The 24,862-nt window shown below is 39.7% G+C and overlaps 2 protein-coding genes across 3 annotated transcripts; one reads left to right on the top strand and one right to left on the bottom strand.

Annotated features, from left to right (window-relative positions):
* The first annotated feature begins 346 nt into the window (after positions 1-346).
* rspo3 (R-spondin 3) lies at positions 347-13,041 on the top strand. Its single transcript, XM_017476493.3, has 6 exons — positions 347-1,169; positions 5,465-5,644; positions 5,749-5,892; positions 7,884-8,030; positions 8,153-8,326; positions 12,114-13,041. The coding sequence occupies exons 1-6, from the start codon at positions 1,076-1,078 to the stop codon at positions 12,311-12,313; spliced, it is 939 nt and encodes a 312-aa protein (XP_017331982.1). The 5' UTR covers positions 347-1,075; the 3' UTR covers positions 12,314-13,041.
* Positions 12,093-24,535, bottom strand: fez2a (fasciculation and elongation protein zeta 2a). Of its 2 annotated transcripts, XM_017476471.3 has the most exons (9): positions 23,242-24,535; positions 22,281-22,389; positions 22,060-22,176; positions 20,971-21,082; positions 20,332-20,597; positions 18,593-18,673; positions 18,358-18,433; positions 17,325-17,390; positions 12,093-15,104 (listed from the first exon to the last, which is right to left on the bottom strand). In XM_017476471.3, exons 1-9 carry the CDS (start codon positions 23,526-23,528, stop codon positions 15,088-15,090), a joined length of 1,131 nt encoding a protein of 376 aa, XP_017331960.1. In that variant the 5' UTR covers positions 23,529-24,535; the 3' UTR covers positions 12,093-15,087. The 2 variants fall into 2 exon arrangements, with proteins under 2 accessions (XP_017331960.1, XP_017331971.1); XM_017476482.3 differs by lacking the exon at positions 18,593-18,673 and having other exon boundaries at positions 23,242-24,534.
* Between the last annotated feature and the right edge of the window lie 327 nt (positions 24,536-24,862).

The following is a 24,862-nucleotide window of genomic DNA, read 5'->3' as shown; positions in this document are numbered from 1 at the left end:
TTATTTTATACTAGTGCAAATTCATTTTATGTTTGTTTTACCTACAAGCCTCATAGCGTCGCCGATTATCAAGCAAACATTTGGAAACAACGCGTATAGAAAGTTTAGAATATGATCCAGATGAAAATTCTAACTCTTTTGTCAGAATAAATTGCGCAAATTGCTTAATGTTAATTTCTGACTTGCTAATAACATCCATTCATTGTAAGAGTACTTTTAATAGACTTTGACAGATAGTCGGATGATATGATTATAATACTCAGGTTGGCTTCTTCCTGTCAGTGTTACAAAGGGTGGGGGTGACGTTGGGGGCTCACCCTCTAAATAAACTTTGGAGTTCAGTACTGGGGGAAAGAGACGGCGGAGAGCTGAAGTCATCAGTTATCGCATGGAGAGTGTGTTGCGCCGTGGACACAGAGCGAGAGAGTGGGAGAGAGAGAGAGTTGCTCAACCGTGAAAATTTGCGCTGTCTAGACTGCGTCAGTAATATATACATATAAAAAGGCGAGTTTAGGTTGAGATTTCAAGCCGAATTTATGTGAAAGTTCTGGTTAAAATAGTGTGAGATACCGTTGAGACGCGGACCTCCTCCTGCATACCGAATCCGATAAAGTTGCGCTCACGCACCTGGACACACCGCGCTCTTTCCACCGGGGAATACAGAAGATAACGGCAGTGGATAAGCCACATTTCCATCGTTTCTTCATGCCAACATTTCGGCCCAATTCCCATCTTTAGGCTTGTGGTTCGTGGTGCGACGAAGAACTAAACAATTGGCCTTTGCTATGAAATCTGTGGGACGGACGGAAGACTGACGATTTGTACGCTCCGATGAAATGTGCTACACCGTGTGGATACCGAGGTGTCTCGCGCTCTTTTAGCGGCTTCTATGAGGATTTCTTACAGGATGGTGGTGCCGAATTGGCCCAGGTGTTTTTGGGCCATTGTAAATTCGCCTGAGCAGAGTTGCGGCTTCTTCCCGCTGTAGAAAGCGTGCGTTGCATTACATTTTCGGCGCAACGCGTCTGTCCTGGACATTAACATAGGCAAGGCAAGCATCGTTCCTCCGTTTACTATGCAATTGCTACTAATCTCCATTGTATTGATCTTGCACTGGATGGAGTACGCAAACTGTCAGCATCATACCTCCAGGCACCGGCAGCACGAGCGTAAGTAGCGCGCGCTCTTTGGCTCTTTGGGCGAGGCTTCGCGCGCACCTGCACACACTTTTGCTGTCGCGCGCCGAGGGTGCACAGTTTTTCTGGGATGCATTTATCAAGAGCCGTTTTTACAAAGTTTTTACAAAAACTGCGTGGATAATAGCCAAATAGACGCATCATATCCATCATTGTACGAAAGAGTGTAGACCTGAATGGCTTACGCTGTAAGACTCGGGTGAAGGTGGTTGTGCGTTTCTAAAAGAAGAGACACAAATAGTAGACTAGCTAAGTCTGTAATAAATTTCCAAAGAAATGAAAATATAGTATTTTAAAATGATGACACTCGCGCACAGGCCGAGATGGCATTTAAAAAATGAACCTACTGTTTTATTATGACGCTACAAGTCATTTGTGTTTTTATCACATTTAATGTTTACATTGTTTAAGCAAAATATAAAGAATTCGCCCAAAACTTAAAGCCGCAGCTGTGCAGGTTGCCGTGCGCACAGGATGAAGTCACTCATCCCGTCAAATCACTTAGGGTTTCATAAACAACCAGTATGAAATATCTTTCCCTTACAAAGGCAGCAGTCGGATTAAATATGTATGCATGTAAACTACACGTGGCTACAATTTGTGCTTATCGGGTTTAGTGAGCGATTAGGGCGCACTGCTCGATTCGCTCTCTGGCGGTCAGTGCGAAATAGAAAAGTGTCTCAATGTGCGCTTTAACAAACCTCTGAGCTGCCGAGAGTCTGAAGTGAGAGACTGCTGTAAGAGGAAAAGTGCTAACTGGAGACAAAATCATTTTCTACACATGCATAATGCATAACCTATTCGGAAATAAAGCAAACACTGGGATTAGTACGCTCAAATTAAGAGACTAAAATAGATTTTATAAAAACAAAAATAACTGCCAATATATAGGTATTTAGCATTGCCTTTGCGACCTTTGTATATCCCAAAAGTGCGCCAATGTCTCTAGATGGCAAACTGGTTTGTATGTTCTTGTTGAAAGTGTCAAATACATTTGACAGACCCGTTGCATAAGTGGAATAATTATGAAGCTTGAAATTTTAACTATATAAAATAACACTTATTTATTTGAAAGGGGGGGGGGGGGGGGGGGCTGTATGAAAATATACTTACGTGTCAGTGGGAACTGTGTAGGGAGATTCATTTTTATCATTTGTAATTCGTGGTTTTATGCTCACAAGAAATATCTTTAATCATCTGTCAGGAAGCTAGTTTAGTTCAATAAACTGCATGCATTTAGTTTTAATTCTTTATTTTTTATGTTAATAACAGAGGAAATTTTAGGTTTCAGCATATTGCATTACATTTCTTTGGATCTCTGCTGCATGAAGGGCTAGAAAGGAAATGTGTGTAAATGTAGAATAGATAGAATAATCTATATTGTTCTGCTAATGGCTCCAAAGTGGAATGAATGGTTAGTTCCACTAGAACTCATCATTACAATCTTCAAATAAAAATTCATTTACAAACTCAGGGCTGTCATCTGATAGAGTTGCGATCAGTTTTTTGAGACCACAATATGAGAGATCACAATATGAATTTACAGTGAGTGACCCAGCGGACGCTTGACCTCAAACGTTTCCTGCCTCCTGCATGAGCAGTCCTATTTCACCGTGCCATAGAATTGTTTTTTGCACGCTAAAGTGACACATGCTAGTACTATGGTACATTATTACTTTGATTTCATTTCAGTGTTTGCAGCTTGAGGTAATGTTTTAGGTTCCTATCATTTGTGGTATAAGATTTAATATGACTATGCATGAGTTAGTGCCACTTAAATATATTGGTCAATGAGTCATATGGATGTTACTGAGCCTCCAGATGTATTACCATCTTCATGCATCGTGCTGTTCCATTTTCATACGACTGTTATACCAGCACGCAGTCCCCATCTCCTGCACATTAATGAGTTTATGTGCATTAAATATGCCAAATGCAGCCAATATTCATCAGTGTAACACATTTATTTTGTTTGCTTCATTTTAACTAATCAGCTGTGTCTGTGTGTGGCCACCTCATATAATTAATGTCTCAGGAAATGAACTGTGTTCGATGATGACTCAGAGTAGAAGTCTCTGGCCATGGTTCAGTTCTGTGCCTTAATTCTTGAGTCTGAAATACTATGATTTAATTAAGTTTTAACAGTCCTGCTAATAAGTTTGATTCTGGGAAAGCTTGTTTTGTGGTCTCTGGGTTTTAACCGTGACGAAACAATTTGTGAGAGTTTAAATATTAGAGCTGTTTGAGCTTCACTTGTGCAAGTAAGCCCAGAACTTGTGGCAGCATGAGGGCAGGCAAAATTCCTCTGAGTTAATAGTTCTGTGAATCAGAAGGTCTTGGCAGGAATGCATGTGGGCAATGGACAGCAGTTGTAAAGATCGCAAAGATATGTCAAACAGAATATCCATGATCTATTGCAATCTGTCAGCCAAGGCTGAACTCAGGGAATCAGGAGAGAAAAAAAGATGCTCTAGCACAGTTCAGTGGCATGGAATGCAAGAGAAGGGAAAGAACAGGTTGAAAACACCTCTTCACTTGTGTGGTATGGTGGGGATAAACCTTCTGTTTATCTCTGTGTATTTTCATGTAGATGTCTGAGTGCAGTTACGAGGGAAAGGTTATGTACTGCAATTGATATTCACAGTAGACAGAGTTTCCCTCATAACCACTGTTTGTTTTTAGAATGCGTTTATTCATGTCATGTCACTTTGAGTTCATTTCTGTGAAAACCTCTAGAATATGACATATATTGCTCCCCTTAAAGACTGAGACAGAGATCAAGCACAGTTACTCTTGCCTGGCCCACAACCTCTCCTCATAGAACCTATGTATTCAGGTCAATCTTTTCTACCATCTGAGCTTCTCACCTGAAAGAAACACATGGAACCGATTGACTTCAATCAGGAGTCCTTTAACATGCAGCCAAGGAGCATCATGCATTTTTAGACTCAGGAATTTGATGAAGTATTTAATGTAAATCAGTCACTTTGGCACAAATCTGTAGCACTGTTAAGCTGATGTAATCAGTGACCATATGCTATATGCTTTATGCCTTAACTGACTGTTGTGCTGAATGCTTGACTGTTTGACATTAATCTTTAAACTGAAACAGTGAGGCCTCACATTGCACTGCTATTTGCACTGGCTTTGGAAACTGAGGACTTGGAAGACAGTGTGCCCTCACTGCCAAAACTGCTTTACAGTGTCTACACAGTTTTCCTGATATTGAAACTCACTCCTTAACAAACCTGCGCCCTCTATGTTCCAATTCACATCAGTAGTGGAATAACACAGTGACTTGAGCGTTGAGATAACACAAGAATAGGTGGAGGGAGGATGTTTTCATGTTAGTGGACATGTTTGTAGGGCATTCCTCCAGCCTGTTCCCTTGGTCTCGTGCTGGCATGAGTTTATTTCTCAATTTTATTTTTCCACAACACAGTTGTCCTGTTATTAAGGTTATGAATGCAACTGCTACTGTGCTGACATTTGCGTGCAAACCCCGGTATGCAGCGTGTCTCTGCTGATTAGTTTCCATGGCAAGAGAACACACAGATGAGGGTGCTTCCTGTCATGTTTATTATTATGCTGCATTATGGTCATTGTCGCAGCCTTAATTAATAGCTCTGCTCTTTCTTTAACTCAACCTGGAACTATTTAACTTTTACAAACATTCTTTGTGCTTCAAAATGTGGAGGGTAGCCAAAGTTCCGCCTGTGGTGTTTTTCAAAATGTTCTACAAAAACATTGAGGTGTATGAGTATTATGAACACTTTAATCTTTGCTCATATCCTGGAGTTGATTTGTTTAAAGGTTACCTGAAATTTTAAACCAAATCAGAAACTGAAATATGATTAGGTACCACAAGACTATAAGCACCGAATGGTGAGCTCTGTATTCTAATTACTTTATAGCTAAAGTAGGTATAATGCTTAGGAAAATGTGAGGACATTGTAAATGAATAATAAAAGAAATTCAGCTGTTCAGCACGGAATCATTCCTTTTTTTGTGGATAGAAAGATATACATCTAGGAATGTGCAAGACCATGAAATATATACACATCACATGTATCTCAGAAGGTGCAAGACTGTAAAACATCTGATCTGAATACATAACACAGAGTAGCTTCACTTTTCAACAACTGTTTAAAAAGCAAAAATAAAGCATAGCGTTAGTGACCGGCTCGGAAGTAAACGGAAGAACATCCTCGCACTAAAATCTGCCTTGAAGTGTAATGAAAGCTCTTTATTTTGCCTTGTGAATTTAGGAGGCCTGGGATGCCTGGGAGGCTGTCTGACCTGCTCGGCTTCGAACGGCTGCCTGACATGCATGCCCAGGCTCTTCATTCATCTGGAGAGGGATGGTATGAGGCAGATCGGCGTGTGTCTGGCTTCCTGTCCCAAGGGTTTCTTTGGCACTCGGTCACCTGAAAAAAATGACTGCTCCAGTAAGAACACTTCCTAATCCTTGCCTCTAAACAGTCTTAAAGATGTAATTCTAGTGGTCTAATAAGCACCGTGATGAGTAACAACTCTGTGATGTGTCTTTCAGAATGTGGCTCTGAGTGTGAAACCTGCTTTGACAAGAATTTCTGCACACGTTGCAGAGCAGGATCGTATCTTCACAAGGGGAAATGCCAAGAGAGCTGCCCAGATGATCTCGTGCCCAGTGACATCAAGAGGGAGTGTGTTGCGCGTGAGTACCCTTCTCTCATTGTAAAGATTTTTCGCAATTCAATGGTATGAGGAAATGAAATAGCTACATATTATATTAGATGCAGTAACAGTTCTGAAGCTCAGAATCTGTTCTCATGCACAGCTTGTGAAAAATCAAATGTTCAAGGCAATTTGGCTGGCTTTCATGGTTGACTAACAATAGGAAGCCATTACAAACGATTCAGTTACATCTAAGAAATTGTAGTAGGATTACTTTACTCATTACATCTAGAAAATAAAACCACACTACTCATTATCTTACATTCAGATTACTCTCTAAAACCCATACAAATCTGTTCCAACTAAAAAGTAAAAGGTTGACAGACATGTTAAAGTATTTTATTAAGCAAGAAATAACCTACCACAGTAAATGTCGTTTAAAAGGCATGATTGATCACTGTCTTTACCCTGAACAAAATTAACACTGCATAACAACGCAGGGTTTAAATGATGAATTCAGCTTATGCTACTTGAAAACAGTTATATAATCTGACAAGCAATCAGGTTCAAATGTAATCTTAATCAAATGGAAATGTAACAGAGCAGGTTAAGTGGTTCAACATGCTACATCATTAGATGCTTAGACACATTACTCGTCAATGGAAAGTTCTTTCAGGTTTAGGCATAGTTCACACATCACAGTAGTGCTTTTTTGTTGTTGTTGTTATTATTACATTTCCTGAAGTGAAATTGAATATATTGATGTAATAATGTATTCTTAAATTGATCCTCAGTCATTTTCAAATGTAAGCTACACTCTATAAACACTGGTCACATTGACATTGCTTGTACCACCTCCCGTAGGTGCACACAAATCCTGTAAGGGCTGGCAAATTTATATGCATTCTGAGTAAGTGATGTGCTTATAAGCATAGATGGAACACACGTAACAAAATTTAACTTAAGTCTATAAATGTAATGTGATTACGATAATTTAAATAGTATTGTCTTACTTATAGGGAAGTATAAACACAGTCCACTTTAATAGGAACACCTGTACACCTAACCATTTATGCTGTTATCTAATTAGCCGATCATGTGGCAGAAGCACAATTCATAAAATCATGCAGATACAGGTGAAGAGCTTGAGTTAAAGTTCACATCAAACATCAGAATGGGGAAAAATGTGTTCTCTCAGACTCACCCAAACTGAACAGTTGAACACAGGTGAATTTTTTCCTAATCTTCAACTGTCCAGTTTGTGTGATCCTGTGCCTATGAGGGCCTCAGATATCTGGTCTTCTGCTGTTGTAGCCCACCCACCTCAAGGTTCGATGTTTTGTGCATGCTGAGGTGCTTTTCTACTCACCATGGTTGTAAAGAGTGCTTATATGAGTTACTGTACCCCTCCTGGCAGCTAGAAGCAATCTGGCCATTTTCCTCTGATCTAGTTATCAACAAGGCATTTCCACTCACAGAACTGTAACTCACTCAGTGTTCTCTGTTTTTCACACTATTCTAAACTCTAGAGACTTTTGTGTGTGAAAATCCCAGGAAATCAGGAGTTTATGAAATACTCACCCCAGCCCATCTGGCACCAACAACTGTGCCATGGTTAAAGTCACAGAGATCACACTTGATCTGAAGTTTGATGTGTACATAACTGAAGCTCTTGCCCTGTATCTGCATTATTATTATACTGTAATATGATTGTGTGTGTTTATGTTTTTATATCTTGGTGGGGACCACTTTTTTTTTTAACGTTGTGGGGACACTTGGCTGGTCCACATTAGGAAAACTCCTTTCTTACAAAAACTGCACATTAAAAAAAGAGAAAAGTCTCCTTTTAACTGAGGTTAAGGCTTGGGTTAGATCTATTTGTAGCCATAGCATTAATGAGCGGCATTAATAATTGTCACTGGAAAATAATACAAATCTGCATGTATGCGTGTGTGCGTGTGTGTGTGTGTGTGTGTGTGTGTGTGTGTGTGTGTGTGTGTGTGTGTGTGTGTGTGTGTGATGGTCTTACAGCATGCCCAGTGAACTGTGAGTCCTGCCTGAACAGTGACACTTGTACAAGGTGTATGTCAGGTCATTATCTACTGCATGGTCAGTGTCACAGCATCTGCCCTGAAGAATTTGAGCCCAGCGAGCAGTCAATGGACTGTATTCCTAAAGGTAAGTGCCACCAGACACATAATCCAATACATTCCTGAATAAAGTGTGGAAGTATGTGTTTCTCAATGAGAAAAGGGGAGAATTCTATTGCCTTGTCTTCACTATCTTGTCTTTTGTTTCAGTGCACTGTGAGGTGGGAGAGTGGAGTGAGTGGGGGCCGTGCTCACGGATAGGGAAAAACTGCATTGGAGAAGAAAGCCGCACACGGAAAGTTCTGCAGACCCCCAGTCCTCAGGGCAACCCCTGCCCTTCCACTCTAGAGAAGAGAGAATGCGTTGTTAAGAAAAAAAGATGTGGTAAGTTTCAGCTTAAGTATGGATGTGACATAGTGAGGCTTAAAACCTCCTGATTCTTGTTTGGCTTCAGAGATTTCAGGCATGTAGTTTTTTTTTTTTTTAAATACACGTACTTCCTAGGTGCTCCTTTTGCTTGCTTAAGGTGTGATACAAAATCATGTAGCAATGTAAATAAGAGATAATCTGGAAAAGCTAAAAAAAAGAACTTAATGTCACTCTGTGTGAAAAGCATATTTATTTCTATTTATAGTAATTATTACATAATAAGCAGATTATTTATTCTTTTTGATTTTCAGAATCATTCTTTTCTCTCATCAGCTCTGACAGTTTTTTAATGGAGCCTAGACATCTGGAATTAGCAGGCACTATCATAATTTTAACATTTTTGCAATCCTTAACCTGATTTATGTAAAGAACATTTATTGCCCACAGTGCTGCGTGTTATGCCAAAGATTAAAAGCATTTAGATTTGATCAGTATCAGCTTCATACCTCATGAAAAATAAAGCTCTTTTAAATTAAGGAGCATAAATACTTTCTAACCAAAGCAAAAAGAAAACAAACATGGATGAACTGGCTATGTTGTTAAAGCATATTTATGTGATTATGCTCTGAATGATCGTTTGGTTGGACTGCCATGTTTAAGGTGTAGAATTGAGCTTTGTGATAGATAACAGATTGGCTTTGTGACCACATCCCTCATTAACTCCTGGTGCCTTGTGTGAATGTGCATCAAGTTTCCCAGACCGTGTGTGCTGGTTTACGATCCTCTTTTGCCTTTTATATACTAATGAATTATACGGCATATTTAAAAACAGAGCTTAGCCAAGAGCCTAGGCTTAGAATCTGACACAAAAAGAGTGGGGAGATGAATAACAACTCTGTATCCCCTCTCTGCTTTTCTCTCACTAAAGAGAAACACACACACATCTTGCCTAGAGGGGCTTCCGTGGCACATTAGCTCGTAGCAATGAGTCGGCATGATGTTGATCCACTGGGGCCGCCAACAAGGGTGCATGTTACACACTACAGGCTCGGTTGTTGACCTCGTCTCCGACTGTGATTACCCAGCTGCCCCTGCTCCTGGAACATCTACTGAGCACTAATTATCTGCCAGGGCTCTGTCCCATCCATGTTTATGTTTTGCGTACCCCAGCAGGGTCAGTGGTCCGACCCCCGCCAGCCCTGAGTAATCCCAAGCAACCCTCTGACACTGATACATCCTCCCCCTCACCCCCATACACACACGGCTTTATTTTCCCTCCTGCCAAGTCCTTCCTCTCTGCTTTCCCCTAACTTGCCATTTCTTTTTCCCCTCCATGCTTCTTGACTTTTATCATATGCAGCCTGTTCCGATCCAGAATCCTGTGCCCTGGTCATTCTATTTCACCTCATCTGTTTAATTTATTTAACTGTCCATACAACTCAACTCAAGTAAGGTAGCTTTAACTTGATTTATATTAAGCCATCATGTACATTAATATGATCTGTTCCCAATTCAAACTATGCATGCTCTGGATATAAATGTCCAGGCCTACCAACAGCACTTTGGTTGAGGGTTAATTTAAACTTGAAACCACTGTCCCTTTATTTGTCCCTGCTAGGACAGTCACAACAAGGTGTCGAAGCCTGAGGCATTCCTCCCTTGGGACGAAACAGAGCCCTTAATCCCTGCCTGGCTCCTGCCAAAAGCCCCCGGATGACAGCATGCCTGTCCACATCCTCATTAATGTAATTCTGGCACTCTGTCCTCCACGTCATATCTGGTTTGAGCTATTCTCTGAAATGCAGTCCTGAGCACCAGTCAGGACCTTACCAATCATAAACAGCACTTGAGGCCAGAATTTTATAGAGAACCTTCTGTGATTTTAGTCCACTGTGCAGTTAAGACCTGTGACAATTACATCTGGGTTCTCATGTAGTCTTCAACATCCTCCTTCCTTCCTTACCCTTTTTCAATCACTCTTTTGAAAATTATGAATAATCAGTGCCAGATGATGCCTATGTTGAAATTTTGACAGTGAGCTGAGAAACATAAGCAACTCCAAGCCAAGCTTTGGCAGCCAACTTGCTTTTAAGGGTTGCAACATGTTTTTGAGGACTGTGAGGTTCAGGCACCGGCTAGTTTGTTGATAATACATGCGTGATGAATAGATCCATTTTCACATGGCTTTTTTGTACATATCCAGCTTTAAATGGACTCCCCCACCAATCCTTCATCCAGATCATCTAACAAGGCCTTCCATCTGCTCCGGCAATGGTGACCAGATGCCGAAGAATGTGTTATATTCTTGAAGAAACTGCCTGTATAATGATATCCCATTTGGAATCAATGCATCGCTTGACAGTTTATAAAAATGGTAGACAACCTTCTAGCTTTGAAATAGACCCAATAAACATATCCATAATGATCCAAGCAGCACCCTGATGGTGTTATGGCTTGGTTTGTAGGAAATGCAGAGATTATGACTAATCCACTGATCTCTAAATCGTTATGACAAAGAAAACAATGTGTGCAGAGTGGACTTCCTGTGTATAAAGAGCCGGGAGAGAGGGAGGGGGTGTCAGTGTGAGTGAGTGATGGGCATGGAATTATTGTGTGTGTGTGTGTGTGCGCATGTGTGTGTGTGTGTGTGTGTGTGTGTGTGTGTGTGTGTGAGAGAGAGAGAGAGAGACGGCTGATCAGTCGCAACTGAAATGAGACAGCTCTCTCATAACAATCCCAACTGACTCAAGTCTGTGGGAGGCATGGTGGGGTCCGCCTACTCAAGGAGAGCGTGAGAGATAGAGGAGCAGTTGTGTCTCCTCACGGCCGACACTTTCACCCTTCATTATTTGTGCACATTTTTTAAACAGCCATAGCTGGTAGGGACCCGTATCGGTCTGGCCGAACCCCAGGAATGTGCAGGTCAGTGTGGGCTGCAGTGGGCAGTCTGCCCTGATCCCCCTAGCAGCAAAGAGAGCAGCACTGATTAATCGAGTCCGAGTGGAGGGATGCAAGCAGGGGGAGGCAGCTGGGTGTCCACCTCAGCACTTTTCCAATCCTCCACACAACAGAGCTCAGCCTTGCTCCACTCATCCACTGATAAGCCTCCGGCAGGAATTGAAATTGGCTCGATGGGAGTGTTGAGCAACACCAGATAAAGTAACATCAACAGAATTTTATTTTAAGATCCTCTATTTTTTGACAATTACAAATCAGAATAGGGAAGATTTGCCAAGTGTACTGCTTAAAAAATGAGAAAGGTTATTAAAATGACTATCATTTTGTGGTTTGTTGAAACACAGCGTCTGCATCGACTACAGAGACGTAATGTTATTCATTATTCATCTTACATATTTTATATATATATATATATATATATATATATATATATATATATATATATAGCACTGTGAGAATAATAAGTCCATTTAAATTTCTTGATATTTACCAGAGCGACAACTCAAGAAAATGTACTGTATGTTTAATTATTAGCCAATACTGTAGGTATACTCCAGCACCTATATAACCCGCAGCTTATTATTCAGTTATTATTCAGTAAGTGCTGTGAATTATTCAGTAGCTACAGTAAAATGAATAGTAGAATGACTAATAAGATTTCAAGTTACAAGAGAGATACTGAGCTTTAAGTGGTTAACTATTTTAGACTGCTATAGTAAAGAAGAGATGACATAGTTGAGCGGTTTATGTGCTTCCATAGAACGTAGAAAAAAACCCAAAAACTTTACTTGGAGTTGAAAAAAGACTCTGCGAACACTAATATTATTAATGCTTGTTTTATTAGGGAAGAGAGACAAAGGCCCACATAAAGGAGAGCAGAAGAATCGCAACAATCGAAAGGAGAAGACAAACAGTGAGGGCCGTCGAGAGCGCAAGAGAGAGCGAGAGCGGGAGAGAGAGCTGGGTACCCGGGAGGACAACAGCAGGAACAAAACAGAACAGCGTCGCAGAAGGACCCAGAGCAGAGACACTATAGTGGAATAGTGAGGATCTGTACGGTGATTCTCTCAAATAACCCTCCGCTGGTTCTCCCACCCCTCTGCCCCTTAACCCCCCACTTTCAGGGGTGCTGCTGCTACCTGTATAATTTAAATGTATACTGTATATGCACAAGAGAAACGAGGCACTGATCAGACAAGTGACATGAACAGTGAAGCTAAACCCTTCTCCCTTCTGGCTCAATGCATTCAAAAGGGCATCTATTGCTCATATGACTTCTTTCTCATGCAGAGGAGTCTGGCATTGAGTTGGAATGATATTGAACTGGCTGTAGTGGATTGGGACCTTTATGAAACAGCAGGCTGATGATATGTTGACTCAGACACTGTCCTGGTACAGCATCGCTTTGTGGTTTGAATGTAGATTTGTTTGACATTATGTAGAGTTGCTATTGTATAAACGTCTATCTTTTTTTTTCGGCTGAGTAAATTAAAAGCGAGCGTGCTTGCTGGTGTCATGGACATTGCCTATTGATAAAGCTATGACTGCATGATGGACTGGTATAAACCGACCAGACAAGAGGACAGGCTGTGGTATTCCTGGATTAAAAGGTAATGGTTCTCCCTGCAATTTGTTTTTATTAATCTTTGTTCAGTGTCCTCCAAATATGGGGGACGTTTGCCTGTCTGTAGTAGCAGAATCCAAGCTTTCAATTAAGCCATCTGACCAGAAACCAAAAGCACCTGTATGTTCAATAAATAATGATGTTTGTACTTTGTTTATCTTTCAGTTTTTTTTGGTCTATTCATGGGAAGTAAGGAAGTGTAAACACAAACATTTATAGAAATTACCTAAACATGTAGCATGGTCAGAACTGTATACATTTATGATATACAGTTTCACAGGTAAATATCTACATTACTATCAGTAGAACTGCTATAACTGGAGGGTACAAACCCAAAGCATATGGTTTGTATATAAAGCATATAATGGTTTGCTGGGCCATATTACAAATGTACCATACAGTATACCCACCAGTAGATGTTTTGGGGAGTGGCAAAAATGAGAGCTTAACCTCTGTTTAATATAATCGTACTTGGAGGGAATGCCAGACCTTAACATTACTTGGGAGTATCATAAATCAGCAAAGTGGTCTAGATTGTAGCTACATTCCAAAGTGATGTTGAGACAAGGGTCGTTTACAAAACAACCCACATTTAGAGCTCAACGAAGAAAAACTGAAATGCTGAAAATAGGACATGGATAAAAAAAAAATCAGCAATAAGCAAAAAGAGAGAGTAAATGCAAACATTTGGAAAACACTGAAAACAAGCATTGGTCATGGTGAAATAAATAGAGAAGCCATAGAAAACACTTGGAGGTAAAACCTCTAAATACAAAAAGCTCCATATACAGTGAGTCAAAAAATAACCACATACACAAAGCCAGTTGTGCTGGAGAGAATTCCTTCCATGGCCAGTGTTCCTCATACAGTTATATTATGTTTCTTACAGACTCAAAACACAAATCAAAGCAAAACTGTGATGGTTAAGAAGAAATAACTGTAAAATAGAATACTGCTTAACGAAAGAGGCAGAATATGTTTTGATTTTAGAATTTTTGCTTTGTTTTGTTTTAGGTGGAAAATATTGTGTCAGAAAGCATAAATTAGTAGGTACATCTTGCACAGCAATAAGTATCACAGAAATAAGTAAAAACATAAAAGTAGTCAAAACAATTATATTATATAAGCTTGTTATATCACTAACTGTAATCAAACCAACATTGATACAAACATAGTGAAAATGATAGGAGGAATAATTCTGCCATTTATTATTCATTCATTCATTCATCTTCAGTAGGCATTTTATCCTGATCACTATGGAGCCAATCCAGGGAACACTAAGTGTCTGAATACACCCTGGATGGACATTGGCCCATCACAGGGCACCATGCACAAACATATTCAGACATAGAGGCAATTTAGAGTAGCCAATTAACCTACTATCATGTTTTTGGGAGGTAAGAGGAAACTAGAGAGCACAGAGTAAACATTCGAAACACTGCACAGACAGTAACCTGAACCGGGGACCCTGGAGCCGTCATGTGGCAATGCTGCTCACTATGCCACCATGTCACTCCACAATCATTTGTTTGTATCAAGTTGACATTAAGACGATAAGCTCCAAATAGGTCTCAGCAAAAATATTAACAACTGCCTACAAAGTTTGAACCAAACTTTTGTTAATGTATTACTTTCATTATTTTTCTCTGAATGAATAGCATTTGAGAACAGCAACACCTGTTTAACATATTTGCAAGATACATAAGAACTATTCAACCCTTAGGATTGGAACTAAAACACCCCTTTCGACAACACACACACACACACACACACACACACACACACACACACATAAGGCTGAAGAAATCATTCTGCATGCACTGTCCATAAATCAGGACTAAGGTTAAACATATTTTTGTTGCAAGGGGTGGTTATAAGAGCACTTTCATTGGAAAAAAAAATACACTTAGAGTTTTCTTTTTAGCTGAACACGCCATAATACAGCATGGAGAGTAACATGGAACTTAGTTAAATAATAACGCATTACCTTATAAACAGTGAACATGTAGCAAATGGAAACAATCACTTGATACTTGCAGACAACCAAGCAATGGGACAGAGAGGAAACTGCATTATACAGAGGTATAAACAGGGTCAAGTAAAGTAGAAATGAATTCACAGTAACAACATCCATCTGGAAATCTTTCACGTTGTGGAAATTCAGTCTTTCATCAACAAATTCTTTACCTCCGTATTAGGAAGGGCAAAGCACTGTGAAAGAGATGACAAAGTTATTTATCAATTACATCATTGAGCTGATTGTTTATTAGGACCAAAATAGTGGTTAATCTTTTGTAATGAACATATGATCTCCAGTGGTATCCAAAACTTATTTTAAAATGAATTTCTTATAATGAGTTGACTTTAAACATGTTGGTTTATTTTCCACTTTGCCTAACAGTTTCCTACATTACCCACAATGCTGTTCAACTATCTGCTGATAATGGGGAATTAGCCCCTCTTTATATCTATATAAAGCGTGTCTGTGCTTTTAATCTGTCCAGTCCTCTCACGTTCCTCATCTGTACACACTGCTCAAACAGATCAGCTTCCAGTGCTTTCATGCTAAGACTGCCATCAACGCCATCGTGTGTGTCATCTTGTAGCTTAGAAACACGTGAGGCAACTTTTTGCCATAACACAACTATGCCATATGGCTGCATTGCATTCTGGAACTTTGAGTCCAGTGTTTGTTTTCTGCACTATTCCTACATTGGATTTCTCACTAAGATGATGATGAACATTGCTATAAAACAGTGGGAGAGCTTACAATGAATCCTGACCGTTATGACTTTTGCCTGAGATCGCTGAATATCTTCTCCTGTTAAAGCCACTGTAACTGAGCTAGCAAGGTGGCCCTGTAATATCAGTGTGACAGACAACTTCTCCTGGGAAGAAAGCACCAACCAGGAAATCAGCACCAGAATCATGAAGTACGTCACAAACATTTCCATACAAACATATTTAGCATGTTTCAGAGTGGACTTCAGATGTGTTTCTTTGATCGTTCCACCCCAGTAACATCTGTACCATAAAACCCCAGTTTAATTTTGCCTTTTTTCTGGAGAGCGTAGACATAAAATGGCACTTTTCACAGTAATGTCAAATAATTTAGTATGATAACTAAACCTGAGTACAGACAAGTGACAGGGACAGGACAGAGAGGTGCACAAGTGGTAATATTTACTGCTTTAGAAAAGGACTACGTGAGGCCATTGTGGTGAGAACCAGGAGCGTTAGCTGGACTGTTAATCATCCGGGGCTGAGACCAGATTCTTCTCCATCAAAAAACTTTTAGAATATGCTTCTAAATGGACCGTTGCATGTGATGGTTAATTGCTTAAAAAATCTGAAAATTGGACAAAAAGTTGGATTTATCATAAAAATCGCCTTGGTTGTTATCACTGCCAGAACTACCAGACCGATAAAATATTAAACCTTTTGGCTATGTAACATGAGACTATGCTAGTTTGGTATCGCTAGCCAAGGGGAGGCACAACTAAGCTATCACTGTATGAGTTTAGTTACTACAGTGCCATGCAAATTACATTATCTGTCATTATGCTCTGCTCATATAATGTACACGTAACTTATACATATTCACAAACTCATACAGACATTTACACACCTTATTTTCCTGCTGAGCATGAGAGGATGTTACTGTTTTAGTTTCAACCCCTTCACTGGTTTAAAAAAAATTGCCGTATATACACTTTTCCTCACACTGACTGTGTGAGCTAGGGTTTGGCAGAATTGAGAGCTGTCGTTCAATAAGACAAGAGCATTTCCACGTACTTTCCTGTGAACTTTGCTTGGTCTCGCCTCCATTCACCGAAGATATAATATTACAGGTGGTCTTCTTTTACTGACATTCAGTTACCTAGTGACAAACCGCTCCAAGTGGAGAATTATTCAGTGCTAAAGAAAAAATTTTCGGCGCTACAGCCCCAAATGCCCAGACCACGTTACGCCCCTGGTGAAAACATGCAGTAATATATATTTTTTAAACTCATCACATATGTGTAACAGCCAGGTGAAGTCATTACAAAGGAAAAGATGCTACAGGGACAGTTAGGGAAATTCTGAATGGCTGGGCATGACTGTTCCAGGATAAGGGGGAGAGGTGAGAGAGAAGCTGAGGTCCTGTGTTTTTAGAAACATTAGCACTAGGTGAACACAATAGAAACGCAACCATGGGTGCAATACTGTAGTTTGCCAGCAGATGGCACTGTGTTTAGTGAATTCTTCATAAGCACTTACAACACTTGTGTTAACACTGTTCACACAAGAGCTAGTAATGACAGACCAGAAAGAGATCAAAGAGCACGGAGGGAATACAAAAAGAAAACACAGCTTTGTTCAGTTATTCAGGGACTACTATATATGTTATGCAATCAGTGCTGTTACAATTATAAGATGATTGAGACTTACCTTTAAGGATGTAGTCTGTCAAAAGACTGGGCACTTTGTCACTGTCATCCCTCATGGCTTGAAGAACTGTTGAAAGAAGAAACAATGAGGCAGAAAAGCTTTACTAACTTTTTTATATTACTGTATTGGGGCTGTGGTCTCCAGATGTGAAGCTGAGCATCTGAAAAAATACTGCAACAGAGCCGATAAACATATCCTCTGTACAATCACATTCATAGTGTACATACTGTACAATACCGCTTATCCTGCACAGGGTCACGGGGGAGCATGGAGCCTGTCCCAGGGAACCTGGGGCATAAGGTGGGGACACCCTGGACATGCTTCCAACCCATCAAAGGCTTTAATCACACACATATTCACACACTATGGACAATTTGGAAATGAAAATCGGCCTACAAAGCATGTCTTTGGATTGGGGAAGGAAACCCCTGAAGCACATGGAGAACATGCAAGCTCCATGCACACAGGGTGGAGGTAGGATTTGAACCCCCCAACCCAAGAGGTGCGAGGTAAACGTGTTAAGCACTAAGCCACCATGGCCCCCGTGTATGTAATGTAATATAAATTATGTAACTGCATAATTAATATTAACTGCATTTAACTATTCATCCACTCACTGGGCCAGAGACTAGCTACAGTGCTAAAGACATTAGCTCAGAAAGGGAAGCGTTATCACAGACTTTCCTACATTTTAGTGATTTCTGCTTTATTAGCAACCCAATGACTTGGCTTGTTTAAACAAAAAAAAGGTGATGATGAAAACAGAATGTTTAAAGACAAATGGGCAGAGTAGTACGACTTAATTCTCTCCACAGCAAATAAAAAGAAACAGATGTGTCTGCCTGTCACTAGTCGAAAGTTTTAACATGAAGCACCACTGCAAAACAAAACATAACCACTTCAAACTGTCTTATTTAGGGGCATAAACAAATCACTAAACCATGGTTACGCATTAAAAAGGTAACTGTTGTCACCATACAGTCATGTTAGTTGCTGATCCAGACTGAATATTCCTGGTGTAGGTAATACTCACTTTTTGTGAGAACCTGAAGATCTTCGACTGATGGAGGCACATCTTTCTTCTCATATGGAATGACTGTAGTGAGGTACTGTGAAAAGGTTTAAAAGATACTGGTGAGTAGATAAATGATAGTAGCTGTTTTGGTGTTCCTAGAGATTAAATAATAATATCTCAACTATGTGAGCTGATATTCAACACTGCAAAGGAGAGAGTTGAGAGTGGAAAAGACGTCAAAAGCCACAGGCACCTGTTTCTCCCCTCCCATATTCCCGAAAGTTTGGCGGAAGCCATTTTGAATAGCAGTAGAGATGCTCTCCATGCTGAAGCGCTGAAACACCAGAACAGGTATAGAAAAGCAGAGGAAGTAAGAGGAGGGGAAATAATAGAAAATTATCCTGTTATACACAATAATAACAGTAGCCATGTTTAAATGCAGCCTAATAATCAGTTAATAATCATAGACTCAATCAGAATAAAAACATTCATGTAAACTACAGCTCAGTTGAAACTGAGTAAACAAACTGAGGCAAATCTGAATTGAATTTCTAATTGGCTATGTATGTATGTATGTATGTATGTATGTATGTATGTATGTATTTATTTATTTAACGAAATCTGCTGAATCCATTTGTAAATTTCAGAAACTGATTTCTATTCACAATACAAGTTATTGTATACAGTATGTGCATATATATTTGCATCACAACACATGCTGGCCAACATGGCAAGGGGAAAAAAACTTGCTGTGAGAAAACAAAGTTCAGGTTATACATTTATAAAAAATTTAAAAGCAACTGCAAGTTTGGATTATCCTCTTCTCACTGTTTGCTTAGTAAGGCTATTTGAATTATTATTTTTTTAAACTGAAAGCTAGTCAAAAAAAAAAAAAAAAAAGAGGTGATTAAAAAGCATCCTCATATGATAAGCTAAACGCCAAATCAGTTTGGTTAAGATGACATGTCATGTGCTTTTAAATGGAGTTGAACAAGCTAGGTAAACAGTTGGTTGGTATCTTAAGTAATAAATTCCTTTGCATGGACATAAATCCCTGCATGTAAACATAGCCATGGTAAGAATTAAAGACAGCTCTGTAATAGGAAAAGCAGCACAGATAGCAGCCATTCAACTCCCAAGTGTTATTACATACAACACCTTATTCAGAAAAAAATCGTTAAATAATATCGCAAACTATAAAGGTTTGGGTTCAGAGGGTATGGTGATATTAAAGAAAAATGGCTACTGTCTATCAAACTTTCACAGAAAAGAGCACAGATTTGAGGATGACATATAAACGGATCTGTGACCAAATCATGAAACTGACAGCTCATGAATCAGTTTCAATTTATGGTTGCTATGGCATTTTAAAACTGTTTGAGGCCATAGTCAAGTAGAAAACTGAACCATTTTCCAACCTCACCTGCAGGTAGTTATAGTAACTCGTTTTTATTTATTTTAGAACTCGAATAGGTCAAATTTAACTGAGGTCAGATTTAATTAAAGACTTATTTTATAAATATGGTTGAGCCAAACTTCTATTCCGAACAAATAAACAAATCCTCATTTAATACCAATAAAACCCTGAACACAGACTAATAAAATGAATGAAACTGTGTCTGGTGTGTTTTACAGGAAATGGCGTGTTGATAGGAAACAATATCACCTCAACAACTAGCATTACTATGCCTGCTCAATATTCTTGTATTTCCCTACACTATTCTACTCAATATATTTGTTATAATTATTCATAGTCATTCAGATTTTGGTTATTTTACTTCAAAAACGATTCTAAGTTGTTTAAATATAAAGCTCAAATATTAAATATTAGACTCACTCCGAACTGATGCAAGTTTCATCATATAAATGCATCAAAGACAGAAACGGAAACTGGATTTTACAGTACGCAACTTACGCCTCTATCTGCACATACATAGTTGTAACTGAACTGTTGCGTTCCATCATGCATAGAAAGTCTTAGAGTTCACTCACACTTGCAGGTAATCTCTGTAGTCTGCCGTTCTGCTGTCTGACTCCACTCTTTATTTTCCTCTTCTTCTTCAGGAGTTCTTTGTGCTCCTTCTGAAGGTTCTGTACATCTATCAGCACAGAGATGAAACTGTTCATCACTTCCTTCTCAAAGTCAAGCTCGTCTCTAAGAGCCAGGTGCCGCACAAGCTCTTCAGAATAGTGGCGGATCGCCGTCTCCACCTCCTCCAATAACTCATTCAGCTCTGTGACACTGAGATTCCTCACTCCTGCAAATATACACTCTGGTAAACACTCATACATGCCTAAGCCCCTTTTTCACATGCACATTTATGCAGAAATTCAGTGGCAATTAAGTGGAAAGGGGTTAAGTGTAAGTTAAAATTCTGAAACTAATGTGGTAGTCGACTGGGATGGAGCACAATATGAATCCCAGGAAATTAGTGTGTAATGAGTGTAAACAAAAGCCAAGGAAGATGAGAGCTTGAAGTCGACATCTTTTCACGTGGTTGACTGAAAACATTAGCACAGTCAGGTAGCAACAGTAAAATAAAATAAAAAACTAAACAAACCTAAGCATTACCAATAATGACACCCTGTAATGTAAATGTAACACTATTAGACCTGTGTTCTGGCACTTACTCTCCTTATAGCTGTGACTAGTGGATCTGTGTATCAGGTTTGACTGAATAGGATTCTGCTCTGCTTGCATTTCTGGAGAGTCCTGCATTATCTCCTCTATCTCCTCAATCACCTGCAAATCATAGTGGGATCCCAAGATTATGTGATATAACTACATCGATAGGGTGTGATGGTTTAACAGTATAACAGCATACCATGATAAATAATGACACTACAAGGTGTCCGAAAAGTCTCCATACATAGAGGAAATTAACACTTTTTGGCAAAATGTCTTACAAAAAAAATTCATACTACAGTACAAAGTTTATATTATATTTTTTTTATATTATTATTGCTTTTGACAAAAGAAGAACGTATTGAAATCATTCTCGTGGCTTGATCGGGAAGCTGTCACAAGGTTGTGATGGACTTTAACAGGAAACATGGTGAGTACATCAAACACATGACACTGTTATGAAACTTACTAATAAATTTAAAAAGACTGGAAGTGTTTCAGATCAACCGAGACGTGGACATCCACGAACATCCACTGATGAAGGCACAACCAAAGTGGTGGTGGAAAACATAGTTCCTTATGTATGGAGACTTTTGGGAGACCCTGTATTATCACTGTGTAATACCTTTATAGGTAATGATGTCAGAAAAATAGATTTTCAGCAAGGCCTTCAAAATGTAATTCAATTCATTTTCCTTTATATAATGCTTTTAACATATAACACTTTTAACAATAGACATTGTCACAATGCAGCTTTACAGATATCTGGATGTAGATTTCTATTTAGATCCCTAAGGAGCAAGCCAGAGGCAACAGTGGCAAGGAAAGCTTGAAATGAACCAGACACCAGATAGTGTGATTATAAATCTTTACATGATATTCTACATCATGACTATGTATAATATAAAACAAAACAAAACAGAACTAAAGCACCTTAAAGCATTATCAGTATGAGCAGACTGTGAACTGGAGTCCTATAATAAGCACAGGAAGCACTGTCCAAAAATCTGGCACCCACATTTTTTGCTTTGACTACATAGGAAAGTAAAAAGCCTCTATAACTCAGATCAGAAATCATACATCTCAGACAGCACCTGTTCTGCAGTGAGGAAAGGCTCATCATTAATGCAGGATACAATGATGGAGTGCATGTCCATCTGTTCCCTTATCTCTTCTTCATCAGACACATCCAGATTCACATTATCCACCCTCTGAAACAACAAAAGAAGAAAAGTTTGAGTCCAATCAGAAACCTGAGCAAATCACTTTGGGTTTAAAATAGGGGAGCTGAGGGAGAGATGGGTGTTCAACTCACTGGCCTGTCCTCAATGTTCAGCACGGGGAGGTGAAGTGAGCGGGTGCGAGACTGATTCCAGTCCACTGGCATGACATTTCCATAGTTATCGGTCAGAGCATTCCAGATCCTAGAATAGAGGGAGGATGAACACTATTACTATCAGAGTTTAATTTCCAAACAAGAAGAACTTGAGGCCAAAAAAAATTATTAAGATATTCAAACGCTATAAGAAACCATTTTGTCAATTTTATTTACTTTATCCTATTTAGAAGCAGATCAAAATCATGACAATGTTTCATCTAACAGATTTTTAAGCAAACTCTAACACAGTACGTATAAAGAGACGTCACGTGACCCCCATTCAAACTGAACTAGTGTACTACATAGATGGGAATCCGAATCTTTTCAATGAGTCGGCTCACCTCACCAATAAAAGCGGACTTTTTGAGTTTCAATGAATGCTTTTCAATCGCGGTTGTGATTCCCTTTGTGTACGTTGAATCGTGAATACACAAGGCTGATCGATTATCAACCAGACAGTCATGGTATTTCCAAACAAACCGCTGTTTGTGGGAGCTGCATGTCGGCTCCCACTGTTCACTGTAAAAGATCCGAATCAAGGAGTCGACTCATTCGAAAAGGACACTACTAGTGTAGTGGAGACGGAGGAAATGGTCAGCATGCACTGGTGCACTGTAACAGTTACATGTTTTGTATGTATTCCTGATCGAAATAATAAACACGAACCACGGATAGACAAATAAAAGAACATCAGTTCTATTCAGAGACCTTTGTTTTAGGAAACGGATGTCGCTTGCAGTGCGTCACGTGAGGTGTAAATAAATAAATAAAGGTAATAAATAAGGCTGGCTGTTCAGCACTTTAGCCTTATTAGCAAGGTATCTCCTGATCTTACAGGGTTTCTGATCTCAGGCAAGATAAAAGCCCAGCTCTGTGCATACATCACTCTTTCACTTACTCGTCGTTTTTTAACACAGTGCTCTCAGTCAGAGGATTCACGCCGTCTATTAGTTCGGGTTTAGCGTCGAAATTTCCAAAGCACGCGTTTAACTTCTCGTCGAAGTCGGCGACGAAGTCCTCCAAAGATCTGAAACCCAGTCTGTGTCCGCTATTTTCATCCAGATCCGGAAAGCGCAGGAGCTCCGTCACGGCGTCCGCGTTCAGCTTCCTCTGCTCCGGCTGCTTGTCCGCCAGCAGTTCAGACTTTAATGCGCTCTGGTCCTGCGCTCCAGGCGCCGCCATCATCCCTGCAGAGCCGCACCGAGACACACGCTCCGAGTGTCCTATTCATCCAGCGCAGGAATTCTCAGTCACAACACACGCACAGGCGCACACACACGCACGCACGCACGCGCACACACATATCCATTACTATGAAGCTATGTATTAATTTTATATGCCAAAAGTGTATAATTAATTCATTTTGAAAACAATAGTTTTATACTTAACAATTACTTAACAATTTTATTTTTAACAATAGTTTTATTAAAATAAATAAATAAATAAATAAAAAACATTAACGAGACTGCGTGTGCCATTTTATTCACTACTTTCTTATTTTTAATGTATTTCGGTCAACCATAAAATGTTCCTGCAGTAGCTATTTGTCGCCGCTAGGTGGAGCATTTATGTGGTATTTGGTCCTTAATACAAACACAAAAGTGTGGTTGAACTTGTCTGATATTTGAAATGAATATATTACATGGGTTTGGGGTTTGATTCCCGCCGCTGCCCTGTGTGTGCGGAGTACTCCGGTTTCCTCCCCCAGTCCAAAGACATGCAGGGTAGGCTAATTGGCATGTCCAGAGTGTCTGTAGTGTATGAATGGGTGTGTGAATGTGTGTGAATGTGCCCTGCGATGGATTGGCACCCTGTCCAGGGTGTACCCCATCTTGTAGCTGATGCCTCCTGGAATAGGCTCCAAGCTCCCCATGGACCTGAAGGATAAGCGGTATAGAAATTTTATGGATGGATATTACATGGGTTGGGGGTTCGATTCCGTCCTTCTGTATTTTGTGTGCACAGAGTTTTCATGTTCTCCCCATGCTTCAGGGGTTTCCTCCCCCAGTCCAAAGACACTTAGTGATTAGCATTCTCGCATCTGCCCTGTGTGTGCGGAGTTTGCATGTTCTCCCCATGCTTCGGGGGTCTCCTCTGGGTACTTCGGTTTCCTCTCCCTCGCAAATAAATCAATTAGTGGATGGCTCAAATCAAATAATTTTTGTAGTGATTGGCGCTGAAAAAACTAAACACCAGTCATCACATAATACCAAACCTCATACAATTATAAGGGCTAGGCAAATATTATAGCCTATATGGAAAATATTACTTTTGTTTTATCTTAAACATACCATAATGCCAAACAAGAGCCGGTTATTTTTCTTACACTTTTCAGCCCCTCCACGAGGTTGGCTACAAAACGAAAAGGAATTATCTTTTTGGAGTTATTTTATTTTACCAGACAGTGTTAAGAAATAAAATGTCCCCCTGAAACAGGAACTGTCGTGGTTTCAGTTTGATATATGAGATATAGTACGTCTAAATAACGTCTGCCTCTCACCTTAACATAGCAGTAACGA

This window comes from Ictalurus punctatus, chromosome 1 (genome assembly GCF_001660625.3).
Source record: "Ictalurus punctatus breed USDA103 chromosome 1, Coco_2.0, whole genome shotgun sequence".
NCBI lineage: Eukaryota > Metazoa > Chordata > Actinopteri > Siluriformes > Ictaluridae > Ictalurus > Ictalurus punctatus.
This window is presented reverse-complemented; position numbering and strand designations above follow the sequence as displayed.

Coding starts and splice junctions, on each gene's coding strand:
- rspo3 (XM_017476493.3), top strand. CDS start 1,076: ATGCAATTGCTACTAATCTCCATTGTATTGATCTTGCACTGGATGGAG. Junction 8,031..8,152: donor AATGGACTGTATTCCTAAAG/GTAAGTGCCACC, acceptor CTTTTGTTTCAG/TGCACTGTGAGGTGGGAGAG. Junction 8,327..12,113: donor TGTTAAGAAAAAAAGATGTG/GTAAGTTTCAGC, acceptor TTGTTTTATTAG/GGAAGAGAGACAAAGGCCCA.
- fez2a (XM_017476471.3), bottom strand. CDS start 23,528: ATGATGGCGGCGCCTGGAGCGCAGGACCAGAGCGCATTAAAGTCTGAA. Junction 22,177..22,280: donor TGAACATTGAGGACAGGCCA/GTGAGTTGAACA, acceptor TTGTTGTTTCAG/AGGGTGGATAATGTGAATCT. Junction 20,598..20,970: donor TAGTCACAGCTATAAGGAGA/GTAAGTGCCAGA, acceptor GTATATTTGCAG/GAGTGAGGAATCTCAGTGTC.